Genomic DNA, 23,046 nt, shown 5'->3' with positions numbered 1-23,046 from the left:
TCAGTTGTCAAGCATCCAAATGTAAATCACGTGACCATGGGGATGCTGCAATGATTATAAGTGTGAAAATTGGTCATAAGTCACTTTTTTCAGTGGTGTTGCAACTTCGAACGGTCATTAAGTGAACGGTTGTAAGTTGAGGACTACCTGTACAGTGTTTCATAACTACAGTAGTCATATGCATTACAACATGTTTTTGTTTTCTTGTGTTTTTGCTATATTTGGCTTTTTTTACATGTTAAAGTAATAAAAATAATTTAATGTTTAAAAAAGTAACCAAATGTTTTGGTAATTGCTTGCAATAATACAAACACACACTAAAGTAAACATCTGAGCATTTACTAGAGTTTCCATTTATTTGTTTTAGAAGCATAACATGTCAAAAGTACAATTATGAATAGTCAGTAGACAAGCTTTCAAATAGCCACTGGGGATATAATTGCAAAAAATACATTGTTCTAATGCTTGATATATGTAAAGTGATTCCTGGGACAATAAATAAAGCATTTGTCATACTTTAGTACTAAAGGAGAATCTTCTTTAATATAATTTAGGTTTGGTTTAATGTGTTTTTTTTAAACATACCTTGCCTTCATCCATTGGATTGTCACTAATATGGACAACAGGTCCTGGATGAGATTTGGATGACCTAAAAATTTAAACAATATTTTTAAGAAGCAAAAATATAGAATATTACATCATTTATAGTGTAAACTCCAATATCGTTATTAAGCAGACTGACTTTCCATTCATGAGCCAAAGTCAAGGTGCTAGTCATATCTTAAAACCCTAAAGAAGGAACAGGCAACTTTTTCCTTCCTGGGGTGGTCATGGGGCACTAATTCTTTCCACTCTGTTGGAGACCATAGTGGATAGGCAGAATTGAAACTGAAGATATTTCATGTGATCTGGCCACGACTCTGCTGCTGCTGCTACCCATTTGCTAGCTCCCAGATGCATTCCATCCACTCACCTATAAGGCCGCGCTTTGACTGAGGTGGTAGTGGGTAGCCCAGCCTGGGTCCCCTCATACTATGACGCCACCACTTCCTCAGGCTGCTCTAGGCAAGGGGTGAGCGTTGGGTAGGCACAGAAAAGCATTTTCTCTCCTCACCCTTCTGCCAACCAATTGAAGGACAGCACGGCAACTGAGCAAAGCCGGACCCAACTTTTCAGTTTTCCGCTATTATATTTTCACTTGGTAGAATATTTTAAGTCCTTTGATCTGGTCAATCCTTATTTATTTTATTTTTGTTTATTTATTTATCTATTAAATTTATTTGCTACCCATCTTGTATTGAAACATCTCTGGATGGCTTAAGTTGTTCACTGAACTACAGATTTGCAATTTATGTTATATTGCCTTCAGCTCCAGGGCCCTAAATAAAAGTGTGGTTTATAACAAATAAACAGAATTTAAAAAGCTTTAATGAAACGAAAGAAACATAAGAAAAAGAAATATATGAAAAAATAATTTCCTTCTTCATCACAAGTATAGAATGTTTTAGTAACTTATCACCTTCTCTCTTTTTCCCATATCTCATATCTTATCTATAAACAAATCCTTAAAATCTTGTCATTCAATCCTGATCAACAAAACTCTATTAAAGGTTATTGTAGATTAACATATCTATTTTAACCTTGATAAAATAAACCAAATCATATTCTTTCCTTTTACTAATTTTGATCTTTAGTCCCTTCAAATACATAGTCCTCAACTTATGACCACAACTAGGACAGAATCTCAGTTGTTAAGCAAAGCAGTCATTAAACTAGATTTCACCCATTCTTGTTGTGGTTGTTAAGCAATTTCATGGTCATTAAGCAGACAGAATCTGAGGAAAGGCATGCAGGGGTACCTCAGAGGGTGGAGAAAATCTCTGGGAGGCCCAACACAGGCCACAAAGCCCACTGGCACATGAAAACCTTCACCAGCTGTAAAAATCACCAGTACATGGAAACCTGTTGCAGGTTTACTTGCCAACTCTACCTTCTGTTCTGATCATTGGCTCCACTTTTAACAGTGGAGCTTTTTAAAAGAAAGTATAGAAAAGAAAGAAAATGAAAACGAGGAAGAAATTATGAACTGAAGAGTAGCTCATCATTTCTTCCTTGTTTTCATTTTCTTTCTTTTCTATATTTTCTTTTTATTGTTTTCTTTTGTGAGTTTGCATTAGTTTTTAATTGTAATTTTTAAAATTTCCACTTAAAAGAGCATAACCTTAAAAATTATTTAATACCCACTCATTCAATAAAGGTAACTACTTTTTTCATTATTTACTAACATTTTTATTAGCAGATACTTTTCTGCATCCCTGTTGTGAGGATGAGGTGGGTAATGCTGGAAAATTGGGCAGAAACATTATGCAGAATATGGATCCCCACATTATTCAAAATCCCACCTCTCCGTTTAGCCCACTTTCCTATTATGTATCTCATTCAATATTCATTCACCTTTTTTACAGGCAAAATGAAATGCTACTGGGACTACTGGAAGAGAACAGTTTATTATATTCATGGGTCTATAATAAATTATAAATGAGTATAGGAATAGAGTACAGTTTTATGCATATAACCACTTAAAATAATATTGGAATAGTTGTTATTTTAGCAACAATATTTTCTCTGAACAGATTTATTATTTTATGCAATGCCTATACCTACTGGACAGCAATAGTCAAAGCATCAAAGACACAGTAAAAATTAAAAGCATAATTAATGTATGTGTATATATTAAAGAACAGGGTCCAAATGGACTATATCCTTTTTTTTAACCCATGTCATACTCACAGTTCAATGGCTTTATTCCACATGATGACATAGCCTGAGAGAGTGAAAGACTCCACATTGACAATGTGTATATTTCCTCTTTCGGTACCCACATACAACCATTTACTCTGGAAAGGGATATGGCAAAATGTTATCCTGAAAGAGAACATATTAAAAAATAGTAAATACTAAATACTAAAATCGGACAGTAGAATATAATGAATGCATAGTTTGAAAATAAAATAAATGCAGACACAAAATTATCAAAAGCACATAGAGTTAATTCAACATTATCCAAACTGCTTTTTTAAGCTAAGCACAAATTTTCAACTTCATGAACAATGTTATTTTCTAAACGTGCCTCTATTAAAAAATACAAACAAAATAGAACACCTTTTACTTCTTAATTAATATACTTCTTTGACATTAAATATGGAAAGATGTCAAAAATTTTCTATGATCAACAAAATGTAAATATATTCCCAAAGCATTTTGGAAAATCTAACACTGTTTGACTTTTTCTTCAAATTTGTCACAAATGTCTGGGACAAATTGTTACATGTCAAATCTGAAAATTGGTTACTAAAATGTTCTCATTAAAATGAAATCCAATAGAAAAAAAAATTCAAACAATCTACCAAAATATTATTTTTCTATTTAATCCAAACATAAAAATTGAATAGCATTTCTTTCACAGAATATTTCTTTATGAGATTTGCATTTTTAAGTCAATATTTTTAATCTATAAAATACATGATTCAAAGTTAAGGATCCTAGTACTCATATTTTTCAGAATTCGTAATTTATTGCAACTCTGTTGTCTCATTTTAGTAAATTATTTCAATAATTAAAATAAATTATTTTAAATTAATAATTTTAATAATTTTTCTGTTAGCTTCTAATCTTTTGAGAACACAGGAATCAAAAGATACAAATAGTATATGGGAAATTTAGCAATAACAAAGATTTTTCAATAACTGAATATTTTAATGCTAAATAAAAGTCAAGTACTACTTAGTAGTTTAATTTAGGCTTTATTTTAGTTTGGTATTTATTGGCATGTCTGTGGCTAATAAAATAGTAAAACTGTAGCTCTACAATACAGCTCTAATTAAAATAAACATTATGAAATTATTGAGTCTAAATGCGATCTGCATAATTACTTATGAAAATGTATTAACAGTAAAACAAGGTCACTTGAGAGGCAATTTGCAGATGTTTTCAAAGGATTTCCTTTGGTATTTGTAGGCCATATGTCTCTTCTGATAAAACTGTCAAAGCTACTTAAGAGAAACCTTTATCATGATTTGTAAAACTTAGCATAATGCATAACAATTAAACAAATAAACTTGTTGCCTAAAATAGCTTCATTGTGAAATCTCAAACATTAAAGGTCAAATAAAAATGCATTAATGCATTATCAGTTTGTCAAATATCTGTAACTATTCAAATGTTACAAAACTGGTTACATTCACCTTATGATGGATGCAGTGACACTAATACTACGTTGTAAAGTAATTCTTGGACAGGAAATTCATATGTACAATGCCAATGCGTATACTAAAGAAATTGTTCCACATACTACTTTGCAGGACTAGCGTTCATCTTAGTCTATTTTTTCCTACATTTACATTGCTTTTTAATAATCACAATATTGAATTATATATATTTTTAAAAAACTGATCACAAGTTAAAAGAATGCTTCAAAAAATTTATTGTTTATAAAAAAATATTAGTAATCAAAGATACTTAAATGTTAAAACTCTGACTACAGGACAGTTATTAAAAATATAAACAGAAAATGTATAGCAGTATCAGCTAAGTAAAGTAAACAGATAGGTCTTAAACTAGCAATGGAACCTTGGTGCCAAAACAGAGAAGATTATATAACTAGTGTTTGGGAATATACCCCTTCAAGTAAATGTGTAATGAACAGGCTGCAGTCCTGGCAAACTCAAGCTGGCATCTTTGCCACATCTTTGTTGATAGGAAGTAAGCATACCACTTGATATCCAGATCCTAGCTATATATAGATTTGTATACTCTGGCAGATTTCTTCAACTTGAATTTAAGTAAATTTATAGCAAGTCCAATAACTTCAGGATAGATTAAATAGTTTACTATAATTTGCCTATTGTGCAACCTAGCTGCATTATTTTGTACTAGTTGTAGTTTATAAGACAAAATCCATTATTTAAAAATGCCATTCAGAATATACTAACTCAGAAGATGTGCCATAATGACAGAATGGCTGGAGCACTCAGTAACCAAGCAGCCGGTGCCTCCCTGGGGGGCAGAACAATTAGGAAATGATGAACTGTGAATAGCAGCAAGGAGAGGCAATATGCATGCCCAGGAAGGCAACTCAGCTTTCCCAGGCAAAAGGTTGGCGAGTTCCTAATTGGGCTACCCAGGCAGAGGCCTGGACCAGGCTTAGGCCAGTAATTGGAGTGGAGCAGCCAGACCAGGATGGAGCAGGCAATGGTCAAGTGGTTTAACAGACCCAAGAAAGTGGCTGGATTTCCATAGGAGGACGGGGCAACAGGCCAGCAGCTAGCACCCAACAGTAGCAGCAATTTGGGTGGTAGCAGCAGCAACACTGAGGGGCGGGCCTTTTTTAATTTTTGTAATTTTCAAATTTTTAACTTTTTAAAATTCTGTTTAATTTTGTTTTTAACTACATCTCTTTTTATGTTTTTTATTTGTAAACTGCCCAGAATCACTTAGCTGAAATAGGCGATATAGAAATTTAATAAATAAAATAAGTACATTCATTATTTAGAGCTCTTATTCAAATGATTTCAAGACCAATCCCAGCTACTTCTACTTAAAAGTACAATTAGGTACATATAGAAACAGCAATTATGCTACATAGCATAAACAGTTTGTTTACAATTTAATCATTGGCACTAAAGAAAAATCATAGGTAGATATTGTCAATTGATATTCTAATAATATAAGATCAATTACTATATATACATATTTTACAATCCAAACTGAAGGCAATAACTTGCTCAGGCTCATTACTGATGTTCACAATCAAGTGGAGATTTATAGCTTAATATTCTATGATCGTATTCAAAATATTCTTAATCTATCACAATTGTGCCTTTATTTAAAAACAAGCTCTACTGATTTTAATAACTTATGTCCACAAATGGCACAACTTATTGTAGCCATAATTTATAGAGAGTGAAATGGCAGTAAAGACGAAGAAACATTAGCAGCACCATTGGTGAAAAACAAGGGGAAAAAAGTAATTACCTAAGTGAATAGAGCTACAGTATGAGTGAGTGGAGAAGATAAATGCTATTTACCATCCCGTTACATGATCAGACAGACACATAAACTTTACTTGTGATAACTTAAGTCTGGGAAACAGCTTAGAGGAAAACCAAGTTTTTCATGAGCAGTGTATATCTTAGTAAGAGAAACTGAAATATGATAAGGAGCTGTCAAAAAGTGGTTGGAGTCAGAGGAAGTAAGAAAAATGAAAATGGCTAGCAGGCAGATAGATTTTAATAGTATCAGTCTGCTGAAGAGACATATCTTCCTCAATGATTTAATACACCAGAGAGGAAGTTAATGTGTCAAAGGATCTGCCTATCATGCATCAATATCCAGAGACAAGATGATAATAATGGTTGTACTAGAATTAGAGATTATTGACTAAACTGTACCTTAAGCCCTGATTAACTATAGAGAATTTCATAGCTGCTATATACATAGCAATAGCTAACTTAAGATAGAAACATACAATGTAACAGCAGCAGAAACAAAACTATGGCAGCACGGGGATAGTTAATAATTGATATCATAGAAAAATTAGCCATAAAACAGTTCACTGTATTCCTCAGAAGACAAAAGTCAAGGGAAACTCAAGATCGGTTTGTATGCTTTGACTAAATGTTCCTTGCATAGTTAATATTCTCTGAGAAACGTGTTGTTTTATTCTAGAAATGTTACAAATAAAAGGAGAACAATTAAATTAATTCACAAGAAAATCTTTGTGTACTGTCTCCTGTCTAATCCTAAATATACAAGACACTGACATTAAGGAACCAGCTAAGATTATGCAACATTGGATTTGGTTACCTGTAAGTCAGGATGCCTCATCACTATCTATACAATAGATACTGTCTTACTAGTAGACATCCAATTACGGCAACTACTCCCTATTCTAACAGTGTAATCCTAACAGCAATCACAAAAATACTGTTTGCTCACACAAGCCTCTAGTCTACCAACAACCTCACTGACACTAAGTAAGCAGTCGCCCTAATCCCTTGATTACCCTAATTGTAGAATTGTAGAATTATCACCAGCACCAGAGGAAGAGAGAACTTGTATATCACAATAGTCCCAAATCTGGTAATTCTCAGTTCAACATTAGTTGGACTGCATCAAAGCTGTTTTGTTTTTCCATATTGAAGCAATTGCTTCCAGCCTGTTGATTTTACTGAAGTCAAGCAGCAGCAACAAAAGCAATCATAACCAGAACAGGAAAAGTTTAGAAAACTATTTACTAGGGCTACCAAATAAGCATTAACTACTTAACATTCTTATGTGGACTAAAGTGTGAAAGGTCAAAACATCTAATACCTCTTCCTGATCTAATAGTCTAAGATTGAAGAATAAACAATTAATTAGCATGAAAAGGAAGGAAATGCCATAACCTCACCAAACAGTTATAAGCTGCACTTATTGTTATGCTTTTAATTTTAGTTTAAACACATAAGGCTCAAAGCTGATAAAGCTTTGAGTACCAAAGAATACTTTCAACTTTCCATCATTATAGCACATATCTTTTCCATGTAGATAGGAAAATGTGATTAGTTTTGTTAAATTTGATCCAGCAGGGCCAGAGATTAGACCTTAATGAAGGTATCTCCATTGTTCCCAGCTGTCCAATTCTGATCCCATCAAAAAGGCATAACCTATTAGCTCAAAAAAACAAACAGAATTGAAGAAACTTCTTGGATGAGAAGCGAAACATCTTCCTCAAGGAATAAACAAAGTCCAATTCCCTTTTGAAAAAGCACTTTAAGACAATCATGATCTGGATGACTGAGAATCTCCATAGACAAGAGCAAACAGTTGATCTACATTGCCAGGTGGCTTGGAAAAACAGCTTATCACTTTCAAGAGCACAATATTACCCTGAACAGCCAAGTTTCATAAATCAGTTTGACTGGGACCAATTACAAGTATCTAATATATAAACTTGTGTGAGAAACTACTGGAACAACTTCCAGAATATCGTATAAATTGTGCCTTGACACTAGGCCTTGTTTGACTTCTTGAAAACAGAATTTTGTCTCTCCCTGCAACTTCTTGCTACTCAACAAACACTGCTCATATTGAATTTTTTATCCTAATGTCTGGACCTTCCCCATGCCTTCATATATAATATTTTGTCAACTGCATTAAAGAGAGAGAGAAAGCACCACTTTTCAGGGGAAAAAGAGATAGGTAAGCCACCTCAGAAAATACATTTTGCCGCATTAAATGTTGCTTATCATTTTCTGAAACTGATATATTATCACTATTGTTAGTTTCTGCATCTTTTGAAGCTTTATTTTTTACATTTTAATGGGAATTCTGAAAATTAGTTTTAAATTAAAAAAATTATACTGAATAACAAAACTATTCAGTGTATTTATGTCTTGCCTTTATTCCAATTTAAAAAATAGAAAAGGGGCAAATATGCCAATTTAAGAAGGTATCCAAATTACAAACCGATTAACTGAATATTTGTTTCTGGTGAAAAAGGAGTACTGATGTGGTCATACTTTTCAGAATCCACGAGTTTTCTTCATTAAGAGTTGTAAGTCAATATCACTATCTTTACAATTCTTTCATCTTAAAATGGAATATATAATCCACCTTTTTTTCCATCAACATTCAAACCAGAGAGATCCTACATATACCATGGCCTCATGAGGTTTTACATTACTTCCATTCCCCTTGTTGGGGATGGAGAAAAAATTCTATTTTTAGACATATGTAGTATTTTTATTTATAATGACCACCAAGAGGTCGCACTTGACTGATTTCATCTTATTTATGATTTATCAGACATATGTAGGTGAGATTTTTTTCTGCGGGGTACAAACTGTCTACCAGGAATTGAACTCTGGGTAGTAAATATAAGTTTTAAATTCTTGGTGTTTTAATAAGCACATATTCAAGAGTCATCTAATAGATTACTTAGTTTTTTTGGCAGAGTTGTTCACCCAAGGCTCTTGAACTGCCTTATGTAGTTAATTAATTTGTGGGGAGGGTGTATCTCCATGGATTTATACTGGAATTAATACTGTGCATTTTGCTCACAAGAGTTAAAAAGAAGGTGGCAACACAATCATTTGATGTGATTAAAACATAAAAGCAACAAAATGTGTTTGATTTTTAGAACCAGGGAGAAAGAAAATCACAAAAACATACTGTAAGTAGTTTGAAGACAATCAAGGAACACAATCAGAATTTAATAATTACAACCTAAGGGATGACAGTTTTTGAAAAGGCAGCAATAAAAGTCTGTAACATTTGTAGACTATGGGGGAAAAGGCTTAGTAATGTACACTACACTTGATCTTAACCAAAAGGCAGTATTATAATAGTATTATACTGTATGTTTTTCCTAAAATTCTCTGATGTTATCAGTACATTGCATGAAAAATTGTGGTTTTTTAAAAAAGATGTTAAAGAACCCCATTTATTTATTTATTTACCTTTCTCTGTTAAATTTCAGGGAATGCAATATAGCTGGTCTTTTCTGACGCAAGTTCCATAAGTGTAAGGTATCATCAGCCAAGGCACTCACAAGGGCACCCTTAAAAGAGAAAAATACAGTTAAAATCTGTAGACATTTAGGGACACTGTCCTTTTTAGGAAGACCAGTTCCACATAGCAATTGAAGGGTATAATCAATATATTTGAAGTTATTGGTTTTGTAAATACAAAGTTATTCATTTATTCATTTCTTTTTGATTATGCCATTTAGTCAATAATTTAATATTAAAATCTCATAGTAGCTTTGAAAAGAATGTCAGAAAAACGAAGTTCTTCTGATCTTCTTTATTTGTATGCTTAAAGAGACAGTGTACAAGTAAAAGTGACTCTGAATGAGAAAATATGATTTGCCATTTTACCTAAGTGTATACTATACACTAACAGAAATTCCTACAACTTATTATCCAATAATTGTTTCAATCAGCCAGAGTCATTTGTTCATTTTATCATACATTCTGTAATAATTAAACACATATTTAATAATAAAAAACAGTACAATTAAAAATGTCAACAATCACAAGCATACATTACCAAGAGGGGAGAGAACACATAATTTTAAGGATTTTAAATATTCACATTCAGTATTCTGTTAAAAATAATATTTGGATACATGAGGATATTCACAATTAACTACTTTTAAATATAGCAACTTTTAAGTTTAAAAAAATGTTTACCTAATTGGGAGGGGCGGTGTTTAATCAAACAAATCAGTAAATTCTTCTTACTTTTTAAAATACCATTGATAGCCACTAGCCATCCACTACAACAGAACAAGTTTCTGAATTATCTATCTACCAAAACCAAAAACAACCCCTTGGTAAAGGAATCAGATACGAGTTATACCACAAACTTACAAACCTCATTGATCAAAAACTGAAGCTGGATTACTGCAGCACCACTATCATGTTGGCAGTAGCATTCAACTCCAGGTCGACCAAATCTGGCATTAGGTTAATTAAGGAACATTATTTGAAAATATAGCAAACTCTTCAAAACTTTATATATACTTCATCTATTAACTAATTGCTTCTAAAATAGCAACAATAGTTACTGGAATCTTTCATTGAACTAATATGGAAAATGAGTATTTCCCTTCTATTTTAATATATACAGTAGAACCTCTGGTCACGAACGCTTCTGACCACGACCAAATTCACATTTTTCCCCCTTCCGCGCCTTTTTTTTTTTTTTTTGTAAGTGCCAAATTTCCAAAATTAGGTTCAGGTCACAATCAAATCGGGTTATGATCAAAGTTATGGAACGAATCATGGTTGTGACTAGAGGTTCTACTGTAACTAAAATACATTAAGACTTGTTAAAGACCTCATTGTCATCAATGAGTCACCAGAGTTCAATTTTGGTTTACAAAACTTACACAGTTCTTTCATTTTCTTATATAAAAATGTATAGTATATTATAGCATATAAAACTGAAAAGCTGAATAATCATATGATATTAATATTTCAAAAAGTAATTTCAATCCTACTAATATGTAGTTAACATTAATGAAGTTAAAATTCCACTATTATGAAAAGATGTGAAAAGGAAAGCAAAGGGATATTTGGAATCCCTTTGGGACTGTATTTAATCTGGAGTATTTGTACTGAATCCAAGCTTAAAGAGAACTCTGAATTAAATCAGAAAGGACACTCTTGGCTATAAATTCTAATGCTTTAAAAGTGGGTTGCTCCATGCATATGCACTGTACCTTTTCAATACACTTAAGGAATACACATTCATTTCAAATTACCATATTTTTGGAGTATAAGATGCACTTTCCCCCACCTAAAAGAGGGTGAACATTTGGGTGCATCTTATACACCACATGTAGCCCACCCACCCTTTGGCCTCTGCCAAATTTACCTCCTTGCAGCAAACAGCCCATTTCAGCTTCAGCACAGCCTGATTAGCACAAGCAGCTGATTGTTGGTTGGATTGGCTTCCTGACCCTCAGCTGTTTCAGGCTGCAGGGATTGCCATTGCCTATTTCTGCACGGGCCTCCATTGTTTGCTGCAAGGAGGCAAATTGCTGGGAGGCAGATTTTTTTTTTTTCTTGTGCTAATCAGGCTGTGCTGAAAATGAAAATGAAACTAAAGCAGGCTGTTTACTGTTTGCTGCAAGGAGCCAAATTGCTGGGAGGCAGAGGCAGATTTTTTTTCTTGTTTTCCTCCCCAAAAAAGGTAGGTGCATCTTATAGTCCGGAGCATCTTATATTCCGAAAAATATAGTAGTAATTGGAATTTTAGGCTTCATTATTAGGTTTTAATTAAAGGTGATATTAGTATTTTAGAATGTTTTTTTTTAAAGTTCAGGAAGTTTCCTTTTTAACCAAATCCACTCCTTTTTTACACACAAAAATAGCCTATTCATAAACTAAACAATAGAGAGCCCTTGAATCCTTGAACGTTGCAAGTGTTAAAGAAACAAGCACAGATGAGAAAGGGGGAGATGCAACATATTTTAAGGGTGTTTATCTTTTCTCACATCTAATCAATGCTTTTTATTGTTGTTGCTTTCTGACACATGACATATACCCAATGTATGTATCATTTGTTTCTGTACCCTATATAAAAGCTTGACACCCACCCCCTTAATAAACCCATTTTGCTTTGCCTGTATTACTTGATGATTTGTATTTTCAGATGACTAAAAACTCTTTGTGAAAATAAAGGTATTTTCTTTCTCAAATTCCGAGAGTAGGTTCCTTCAGTTCCACGTCCATCAGGGTGACTGAATTTAAAGGCAACAAAATAATAGCTATAATGGTGATTGGTGGGGAGATAAAAGGTTTTTGATATCTTATTTTAGTTTTATAAATATGACTTCACAATTGTTTGTAAGGAAATGAAAACAAATGATAGATTATACAGATCACCTGGCAATCAATAAACATTGGACTGAGGTAAATATCTCAATGACAATTATTTGCTCTCTGATCTGTTCTAAATTAGTAGTTGGCAATGTCTACCAAATTTAGGCACAAAATAATAGTGTTAAAGGTTAAATTACTTTTAAAATGCTATTTTAAAAAAGGACTGCAAAACCAAATACTGTATTTCAAATTAAGTTTTACTTCAATATATATTGATACCAGCTTTATTGCATCCTCATGTCAATAAAATGTTTAAAAAGTAAATGTTCATTTAACAATCTATAAAGAAACACAAGATGCAATGATAGGATGTCAAAGAATTCTGACAAAGGATATCATTCTTCCACAACTATTCATTTAGTATCTGTTCAAAGTTACAACGGCACTGAATAAAGTGATTTATGACTGCTTTTTACACTTAGGACCATTGCAGCATTCCCATGGTTGTGATCAAAATTCAGCCACTTGGCAAGTGGCTCATATTTATGACAGTTGCAGTGTCCTATGATCACTTTTTGAGACCTTCTGACAAGCAAAGTCGATGGGAAATCCAGATTACAACTGTGTTACTAACTTAAAAACTGCAATGATTCACTTAACAATTATGGCAAGAAAGGTCATAAAAGAAGACAAAACTCAGTCTTGCTTAGGAATGGAAATTTTGGACTCAATTGTGATTGTAAGTCGAGGACTATCCGTATACCATTTTTATTTTACAGTGAATATAATATTTCCTTTAGCTCTTCATTGCTAGCAATAGAAATACATACTGTAACATTTGAAATATCACATACCTACAGATGCCTCACTTAAGATTTAAGCTGATTCAAGGACCAAACTAGAAACAGCTTTAATATTTCATACTAGATCTCTGGCTCAGTTCACATGTAAAGTTCAGCTGGCACTATTTTCTAGCTTTAGCCCCTTGGAACTTGTTCAGTACAAATTCCTCGGGGTGGTATTTCAGGTGTTTTGTTGTGTTTCTAATGCAGTCTTACAACTTGAATCAGGTTTAATAAAGGTAAAGGTCAGACTGTAGCTTTCAACTTTCATGTACTGGCTAAAACGTGTCTTCCTTTCTCCCCTAATACTCTCAGATAATTATAGATCCTTCTAGAAAACAAATTACAGAAATATTACAAGTGAATTAGAGGGAACTTATTTCTGGATATGTAAACTGCTAAATTATTAAATTACTTCTACTGAAAATTTTTCTACCATGAGCATAATAATGTTCTAAAGCTAGAAGCTGAATACAGTTGAAAATGCTTATCAATGGCTCTTTTCAAAGCAGATTTAGGAATTCAGTGAAAATTCACAATCCTGAGCTCTGAACTGACCTATATTTTTTATTAAAGTTTTAGATGAGGAAGTAGGAAGTATTCTTCTCAAATTTATTTATCGCAAAAATCTGATAGGAAATCAAATATCCTAGAAGAGAGGAACTGCATTCAAAATTATTTTGATAGGTTAGATAATCAGGCTGAACTAACAGAATAAAATTTAATACAGACAAATGCAGGTTATTAATGCAGTTAGGAAACAAATCAAATGAAGATATAATACTGCAAAGGCTGTTCTTGGCAAAGACAGAACCATAACATCTCAAGATAGGGAAGATAAGTAATGGTTCCTACCTCACCAAATTCAGTTCTGATAAGAATAGAGAATAATTGGTTTTGCAACAGTATTTGTGACATGAATATAGGAATAAAAAACCTGGTTACATAATGAATGTGAGTCAGCAGTGTGATTTGGGTACAAAAGTGGCAAATGCAGTTTCTGGAGATCATGCTTTAAAATGAATTTTAGTCATGTGGAAAAGATTCAGAGAATGATGGTAATGTTAATCAAGGAACTAGCAACTAATCCTTATGAAGAGATTTAAATAACCATTTAGCCCTAAGAAGGAAAGAATGATGAAGTATATGATATCACATTCTCCAAATACCTGAAGCACTTGGAAAACAATCAAGATCTCTTTCATTCCAGGATGCAGGATATGAAGCAATAGAACTGTTACACAAAAGTAGATTCCAATTAAATATAAGGAAAAGCTACCTAGATGAACAATGAAAGCAATTTCCTGGAGATTCGATGTATTTGAAGTTATTGCTGGACATGTTTAAACTGAGATTGGACAAATCTCTGGAAAAGTTGCTTTCATTTACATCCCTGGACTGACAAGAGCTAAATCCAATGGTCCAATGAATTTTCCTATACTAAGATTTCAATGGACTAATTGGACAAACTTCTAAAGTTTATTTAACCATTGAACACTACTTTCCCAAAGTGTATGTTGAATGCTAGATACTTCAGAAATGGTTATGTCTGAAGTGGTATAAAGTCCAATAAATGAATAAACAAACAAATAAACCATTCAATAACTGAAGAAAACAGTAAGTTACTAAACAGGAAACATTCATTCAGTTTTTAAGAATACGTAATTATCATAAATATTCTCACATAATTTAACACCTTCCTAAATTTAAAAGTAAAAATTATTATGACTAGACTTCTATTACAAAGCAATATGCAGGTATTATATGTCACAGAAATTTCAAATCACAATTGCAGCCTTACTATTACTAACAAACACAACCAATTATAATTCCTTCCATATACCTGTTTTTCAACAGCAGCAAATTGCACTCATTCATTATTCATATTAAGTACAATCTATACTTTATTTATTTATTCAAATCTGTTTTGTTTTCCTGAATGGGTCTTACTTTGGCTTTTTCTCTTCAATGTTATTTTAAAAATGTAGTCGAGTGGACAAACTAGCTATTCTAAAACAATTTCTACATAGAAATCAGACAGATAACTACACTATCATCAAAATCAATATACTGTGAAAATATTTAGACCCCTCGCATCCTGGACATAAACTGTTTCAACTCCTACCCTCAAAACGATGCTATAGAGCACTGCACACCAGAACAACTAGACACAAGAACAGTTTTTCCCGAACGCCATCACTCTGCTAAACAAATAATTCCCTCAATACTGTCAAACTAGTTACTAAGTCTGCATTACTATTAATCTTCTCATCATTCCTATCACCCATCTCCTCCCACTTATGACTGTATGACAGGGGTGAAATCCAGCAGATTCTGACAGGTTCTGGAGAACCGGTAGCGGAAATTTTGAGTAGTTCGGAGAATCGGCAAATACCACCTCTGGCTGGCCCCAGAGTGGGGTGGGAATGTAGATTTTGCAGTATCCTTCCCCTGGAGTGGGGTGAGAATGGGGATTTTGCAGTATCCTTCCTTTGCCATGCCCACCAAGCCAGGCCCATCAAGCCATACCACGCCCACCAAGCCACGCCCACAGAACTGGTAGTAATAAAATTTGAATTTCACCACTGCTGTATGACTGTAACCTTGTTGCTGGTATCCTTAAGATTTATATTGATTTATATTTCCCTATCATTAAGTGTTGTACCTTATGGTTCTTGACGAATGTATCTTTTCTTTTTTATGTACTCCGAGAGCGTATGCACCAAGACAAATTCCTTGTGTGTCCAATCACACTTGGCCAATAAAGAATTTTATTCTATTTACTGCAAAAACATTATTGAATGTTCTCTGTGTATCCAATACATTCTATTTCTAACGTCAACACCTAAAAAAATTCAGATAGGCTTTTAAAGAACTTTTTTTTTATGATACCAAGTTATTTTCCTAAATGCAACATTGAAATTAGAATGTGTCCCACTAGAACAAAATGAAAACCATGGCCAACAATGGTATTTGCCTGGATCAGGATTAAAGTGACAACCATCAACACCACTAGAAAGAAAACAAATCCAAGTGGTGGGACAGTTTTGTAGGCAAACTGCAAACTAGGAATTTTCAATGAAGCTACTGCTAACTTCTGGCATATACTATATTGAAGTAAAGGAGAGAATTAAGCCAAAGACAGATGATACAGAGCTACAAAATGAACACAGTCTAAATTTTAAAATGTATTTACCTTTTAGACAAAATCAGAGTAGTACCTACTTACTCTATGGGTCTTTACTAGAATCAGTATCAGTGTTCTCTCCTCAGCAGTTTTAGAAGGAAGATTTAATAATATCTAAGCTATCTAAGTGATCATGTCTTTGTGAATGTAAGGAGATTGAGTGAACTGAACATGTGATTTTTGTGATGTAAAGTTTATTCTGACCTCTGCTTAAGGCTAATGTAAGCTCTTTATTAACAGAGATTCCAGGTTACATAGAGAAATTTTATTTTCACTGCCTAGATCAAAAGCTAAAGCTAAATATACTGTTGCAAAAGACATGTTTTGAAGAACTTTTATTATTTTAGGAAGGTTGAATTAAAGTAACTAACTTCTAGAGCTCTATCATGTCCTGCCTGTATTTTCTTAAGGTACTGCTAATCTAAGACTATAATGAAGTATAAATATACAACACAAATTTTTTCCAAAAATGTACGTGTTTGGCTTTGGACATCTGGAATATCCAGAATACTAAATATTAAGAATCTCATTAGCAAAATAGCCACACTGTATGACACTTTGCCCAAAATTTTATTAATGCCTTTTCCAAGAAAAGACAATTTTTCAGCACAAATCTGCAGGGTACATGAGAAATATTTTGTTACTATGATTATTGTCACAAAATAGTAACATTCAGCAAAAAGTAAAACCTTCTGGTTTAATCATGATTTTCTCTTATTGTACGTAAATATTTTATTTTTTTCCTTGGCATACATCTTTTTTTACGGTTCTATTCCAGGACTGAAGCCTGAATTCAGTGGCATATAAACATAAATAGAGATGAAGAGCCAGTTAAGGCATCAGGCTAGAAACCAGGACACTGATTTTTAATCCCATTTTTGGCACAAAACTAGTTGGGTGACCAACTAGTTGGTGTCAGTCAGTCACTCTTCAGCTCTAGGAAGTAGGCAATAGCAAACCATTTCTGAAAAACCTTACCAAGAAAACTGCAGGAACTAGTCCAGGCAGTCTCCAGGAGTTAATGCTGACTTGGAAGTTCACCCCCATTGTGTGGCATTCAGATCTCGAACCTGAGTCTTAACTATTAAGCCATTGTGTTCCCCCACCATAACAGATATACATAAGCATACACATACTTCAAATAAACATATAGTCTCTACTTTTAGTATTCACTTTAGCTTTGTTTGTGTATGTGTGTCAATTAATGTATTCTGGTTTGATAATAAATAAAGATATTTCAATCTGAACCTACTGTGTATAGGAAGTTTATTAAGCAACATGATCATCATAAATTTGATAGTTCCACAAGCACAAGTAGTAAGTAAAAAGAAGATTCTCTAGGTTTGTCATTAGTACAGTAGTGTAAAACAAAATTAAAATATTAAGACAAATTTTGTCCCATGCAAGTTTTATTCTGCTGAATTAAATTTTTCACTGAAAATTATATTTTCTATTTTAATTTCATATTCAAATTTAATTTTTTTTCTATAGAAATATAGAAAAATATGAAATTTGAATATGAAATTTTATGACATTTTCTACTGATAACTATCTCCAATAGTGGAAAAGAGAGATAATAATTCCTACTCTTGCCTATAAATCGCTCAGATATTATGACACAATTCCCTTTGTTCATCTTTCTTCTGAAGAGAAATCAAACATCAGTGAAAATAAGAAGTGCTTTTCGATTATATTAGGGGATCATTACATAAGAGTTTGAATTTCATGGAGGTAGAGAATTTCCTCCAAAAGAGAATGAGTGAAAAGCCCTTCTACTTTCAAAAGTTTAAAGAAAGGTTATTAGTACAGCATACATAGCCATATAGAGAAACAGCAATTCTTTTTCATATCATTTTTCCTATTTCAAAGCATGGCATATCTAAAATTAGGATGACTCACCAAAATGTTGGAAATACTGATGTCAGAGCAGACTAAGGCAAATCACAAAGGAAAAATTGCCCTGTCTGCCATTTAAAACTCTTCACAAAATTCTGCTTTGAATACATATTTTGGAAGGACCAATATATGCACCTACAACATTTTTAAAAACTTTGTGCTCATTCATGTAAAAAGGACTAACCAGATTTAGGACTGACAGATTTGCCACTATCCCTAACATTTTGTGAGGAGTAAAGCTAGAAAGTCTGAGAGAAAAGTCTTAGATTAACTCTATATTCACCTTACATTTTGTATCTCCCATCACTGAAAATAATAATTGTTATGACTGTCTTAACTGGCTATCTTAAAAACTGTATTTTATTTTAAGAAAAAAAGCAAATAATTTGTTATATTAGAATTTTATTCACTTTAATTTACTACCATCCTCAGTTCCAACAGAAACCTCTACACATTCTGAAGGAACTACCTTCTTTTTCTGAAAATGCCATATATACTGCTCACTGGAGAATCAATACAATCAATATCATTAATAAAAAATCAGAGGCTGTATACTTTTAAAAGTCTTTTCTTAATAATGATGTCCTATAAGTGAAAAAGCAAGTTGTAGCTCTTTGAAAAAGAAATATTAAATATTAATATTAAAGGCATTTTGTTTAAAAATCCCCACATCAATTTCTATTTCTAATTTTCTATAAATATTGTCCCATTCTAAGTGTTTATATTTTTCCTCAAAAAAACCGGAGTGCAAAACTGTTTTTCAGATTCCACTCCAGAATAATAATAGGTCTGAGTGGATTTCCCAAAATGAGACTTATAAGGCATTTAAAATAGTTCTTAATATACTTCTGTATTTCTAATAGCCCAATCAGGAAGAAAGAAAATACAAGAGAAAAAAGTCTTAAATGTTTGTTAAGAACAAAAATGTTCTTAAATGTTAAAACTGAACAATAATTTTTAAAATGACTTTAGATTAATGCTGCACATAAAATTATTTTAACTGTTACTGGAATGATTATTAAAAGCAGCCAATATAAGATTTATAAATAATTAGTAAAAGTTTCTATCAAATTTTTAAAAACTCATCCTTGTTATGATGAACAGACAATTCCGATATTTTAAATCCTTACATTAAGAGAAATCCAAACTTCCAATATAATATAAACCCATCAACAGAATTATAACCCAAACATTTCCAAGGTTGAATTAAATCCTGTATCAGATTCATTGTTCAAATATTAAATTACTAATGTAACAAGAGAAACATAACTTATGTCCAGAACAAGAAGAAAGTATGGAGAAGCAGCTCAGATAGACACTTCTCTAGTTCACATGGGTATAGAAAGGAGAGAATGTATAGCATAATCAGACTTGCAAGATTTTGTTATTATAGCTATTCTCAATACAGCAATCTCAGCTTTCCTTTGGAAAAATTTTGATTCTTGGTCTGGTCACACAGAAGGAATTATGTGTGATCTACAGTAAGAAGCATAAAGTATCATGGCAACTGTTATCATATAGTAAGCCAATTTCTTATACTCTGTGCAGGGCCGGATTTAGATGAAAAGAGGCCCTAGGCTATTCCACTTATGAGGCCCTTTCACCAGTGGTGGGATTCAATTTTTTTAACAGGTTCTGTGGGCGTGGCTTAGTTGGGGGTGTGGCTTGGCAATCATGTGACTGGGTGGGCGTGGCTAGCTGGTCACATGACTGTGTAGGCGTGGGTAGCTCGTCATGTGACCGGGTGGGCGTGGCTATGTGCATAGACTTTTTTCAGAGGGCTGAAAAAAGTCATTTCTGACTGGGCCTCGCACTTTTGACCGGTCCTCACACTTATGACCATCCTCACATTTATGCCCATGCAGCTTTCTTAACAACCATGTCACTCATTTCACAACTGCTTCTCTTCACCATGGTGACAAGATAGGGCAAAAACGTAAAATGTGAGGACAGTCGTAAGTTCGAGGACTGGTCAAAAGTGCGAGGACCAGTCAGAAATAACTTTTTCAGCCCTCTGAGTAGTCCATATGCATAAAGGATACAGCAATAGACAGGGATGAAGGAAGGGAAGGGAAATTAGAGTAGGAGGGAGGGTAAGAGAGGGAGGAAGAGAAGAGGAGAAGGAGAAAGGAAGAGGAAGTAGGGAGAAGAAGAAGAGGGAGGAAGAGAAAGTAAGAAGGAAAGAAAAGAGAGAGGTGGTAGGTTTGAGGAGAAAGATTGCTGTACAATAAAAAAGATGAAAGGGAAGAAAGCCAACCCCAAACAAATATAAAGATATTAAGATAAAGAATGAATTGTTAAACTTTAAAGAATAAAAGAGAACAAATATGAATAAATAACAATAATTAGAAACACACATACAAACATATAATGTATTTTCTTTGAACAGAGTATTTGGCCGGTTCACAAATTTAAACAGTGTTTAGTCATTTCAATTAAATTTACAATTTCTATATTTCCTTTTTGCCATATTTATTCCTCATCTATTTTTGTAAAAAACCAATATTACCCTTCATCCTCATCTCTAATCTTAATCAAATTCAGTTTTTCCCTTCTATTCTATATTATACCCCTTCCCATTGTCATCTATTTTTATATCCATCCTCACATTGGTTAATTATGTAATATTAGTTGTGTAATATAAATTCAACATTTTAATATAAATCAATTAGTTATATAACTACCTTTTTTGTATATTAATCAATATGAACATGAATATTCCAATTATTTCCATGCAATCCAATTTCTTACAAATCCATTAATTATATTTACCAATAATAATAAACCAAATAATTTCCCTGATATATTCCTCCGAACCACAACTTAACCATTTCTGCTTTCAGAAATATACAATTAATAGTATCTCAATTATTACAATTCCCTAGTTAAATAGAGCTTTTTTTCTTTTGTGTTTTAAAATCCTGAACTCTCCTCTTTTTCCCTAAATTTCCCACTGTTTGCACCTACCTTTTTTTGGTGAGGAAAAAGAAAAGAATTCTGCCTGCCTAATTTTCCAACCTTGCAGCAACAGCAAAGCAGTTTCAGTTTCGTTTCTCAGCATAGCTAGGGGGAAAAAAATCAGCACTCTTTGCAAGGAAGCAGAAGAGCCCTGAGCAAAACAGCTGAGACAAATCAGCTGAGAGCGGGGAGGCCAATTAGCCTATGCTGAAGCTCCGTGGGCCAATAAAATTACAAAAAAAACACCGAACCCTTTGTTAAATTGCTGGCTCCCCCGCCCCTCGCCCACCACTATTTATTGGCAATAAATAGTGGTGCGGAGGGGCAGGGCAAGCCAGCAATTTAACAAAGGGTTCAGCTGCACCACTGGCTCTAGGGCGGCCCTTTGAAGCCCCACGGCAAGAATTTGAAGTTTTTTTTTCCTCTAGCCATCGGAGGCAGCAATAGATTGGGAGTGGGCGGGGTAAGCGATCCAACAGACCAGAGAGTGTGAGGGTGAGCGAAGGCATGGAAGCTGCTTTCTCCATCCTGCTCTCTTGCGTCCGGAGCCGGTGGGGAACCATGTGGCAGCCCACGTGGATCCCAGGCAGCGGAACTCAGGCTAGGGAAGGGGTGGGCAATTGTGGCTCTTTTACAACCTGTGGCCTTCAACTCCCAGAATTCCTGAGACAGCCAAGCTGTCTCAGGAATTCTGGAAGTTGAAGGCCACAGGTTGTAAAAGAGCCACAATTGCCCACCCCTGGCTACGGTAGGCTGGCGCCGCGTGGGTGGGAGGCGAGGGGCGGGCAAGCCAGCAATTTAACAAAGGGTTGGGCCGAACCCCCTAGAACCCCCAGAATCCCACCACTGTGTAGGCCCCTCTTGATCTTGAGGCCCTAGGCTGAAGCCTAGTTAGCCTATAGGAAAATCCGGCCCTGACTCTGTGTATGTGTGGAGGGCTTATCGGTAGTAACGCTTAACAGAGTAACAGCCGGCAGAAAAGACAAGTCAAATTTAAGAGTTGTTTCTTTCTGTACTGCATCATCTTTCAAAATTGATAAACTTTATAACACTGCTTTCAAAAATGGGAAAATATTATCTGATTATTGGATTTCCAACCATTTGGATTTATTTTAGCAATCAGCACTGGAGAGTATACCTGTGATAAAACAACTAAGTTTTCTCTAACTTCAATATTCAGAGTAAATTTGATATTTGTCATCCTTTACTATGCCTATTTTTGCCCATCAATTATCATTTTTAAATCAATCATACATATGAAAAATAATTTGACTTTCTTAGTTTCTAAATAACATTTCAACAGGCATCCATACCATAAGTCTAAGACTTTTTAAAGTGCTTTGAGATGTAAATTTTTCTGTGTTAAAATATGTATCTACTGGAATATATTAGAAATTGCAGTCAACTTAACAAATTAGCATAGTACATGATTCTTATATTTATTTATTTGCTCAAAGTACAATATACAGTATTATCAGTTTCTACATTACCCATATGTAGCTAGATTTTCAAGAACTGGGCATTTCAAGGGTATTTGGGTATTTGTTCCACAAAATTCTAGGATTTGGCAAAAATCTGCCAATTGACCAGAGGTTCCAGAAATTGTTTTTTTTAACTTACTGATTCAAAGATCTGAAAAGGTTTGAAAACCCTTACTCTGGAAAATATGCTCCCAAATTTCAAGACCATACCTGCAAAGAAGTCAAATCAATGAGCGAAACAACCACAGGCACTCTTTTAATTGATTATAGATCCTTGAATTATAGGTATAAAAGAGTGTTTAGCTTTA

At 33.7% G+C, this 23,046-nt stretch overlaps 1 protein-coding gene across 4 annotated transcripts in view; it reads right to left on the bottom strand.

The window, feature by feature from the left end:
- STXBP5 (syntaxin binding protein 5) overlaps positions 1–23,046 on the bottom strand; it is a 109,005-nt gene that overhangs the window by 60,536 nt on the left and 25,423 nt on the right. For all 4 annotated transcript variants that reach the window (XM_034418976.3, XM_034418978.3, XM_034418979.3 and 1 more), the window contains exons 3-6: positions 10,420–10,501; positions 9,501–9,601; positions 2,791–2,925; positions 586–649 (exon numbers count right to left, since the gene is read on the bottom strand). In XM_034418976.3, coding sequence (XP_034274867.1) covers positions 586–649; positions 2,791–2,925; positions 9,501–9,601; positions 10,420–10,501 — 382 coding nt within the window. The remainder of the gene's footprint in view (positions 1–585; positions 650–2,790; positions 2,926–9,500; positions 9,602–10,419; positions 10,502–23,046) is intronic.

The sequence above is a fragment of the Pantherophis guttatus genome, chromosome 1 (assembly GCF_059756535.1).
Source record: "Pantherophis guttatus breed Tessera chromosome 1, ASM5975653v1, whole genome shotgun sequence".
Classification (NCBI taxonomy): Eukaryota; Metazoa; Chordata; class Lepidosauria; order Squamata; family Colubridae; genus Pantherophis; species Pantherophis guttatus.
The sequence above is the reverse complement of the archived record's forward strand: the minus strand, read 5'-3'. Positions and strand labels throughout refer to the sequence as shown.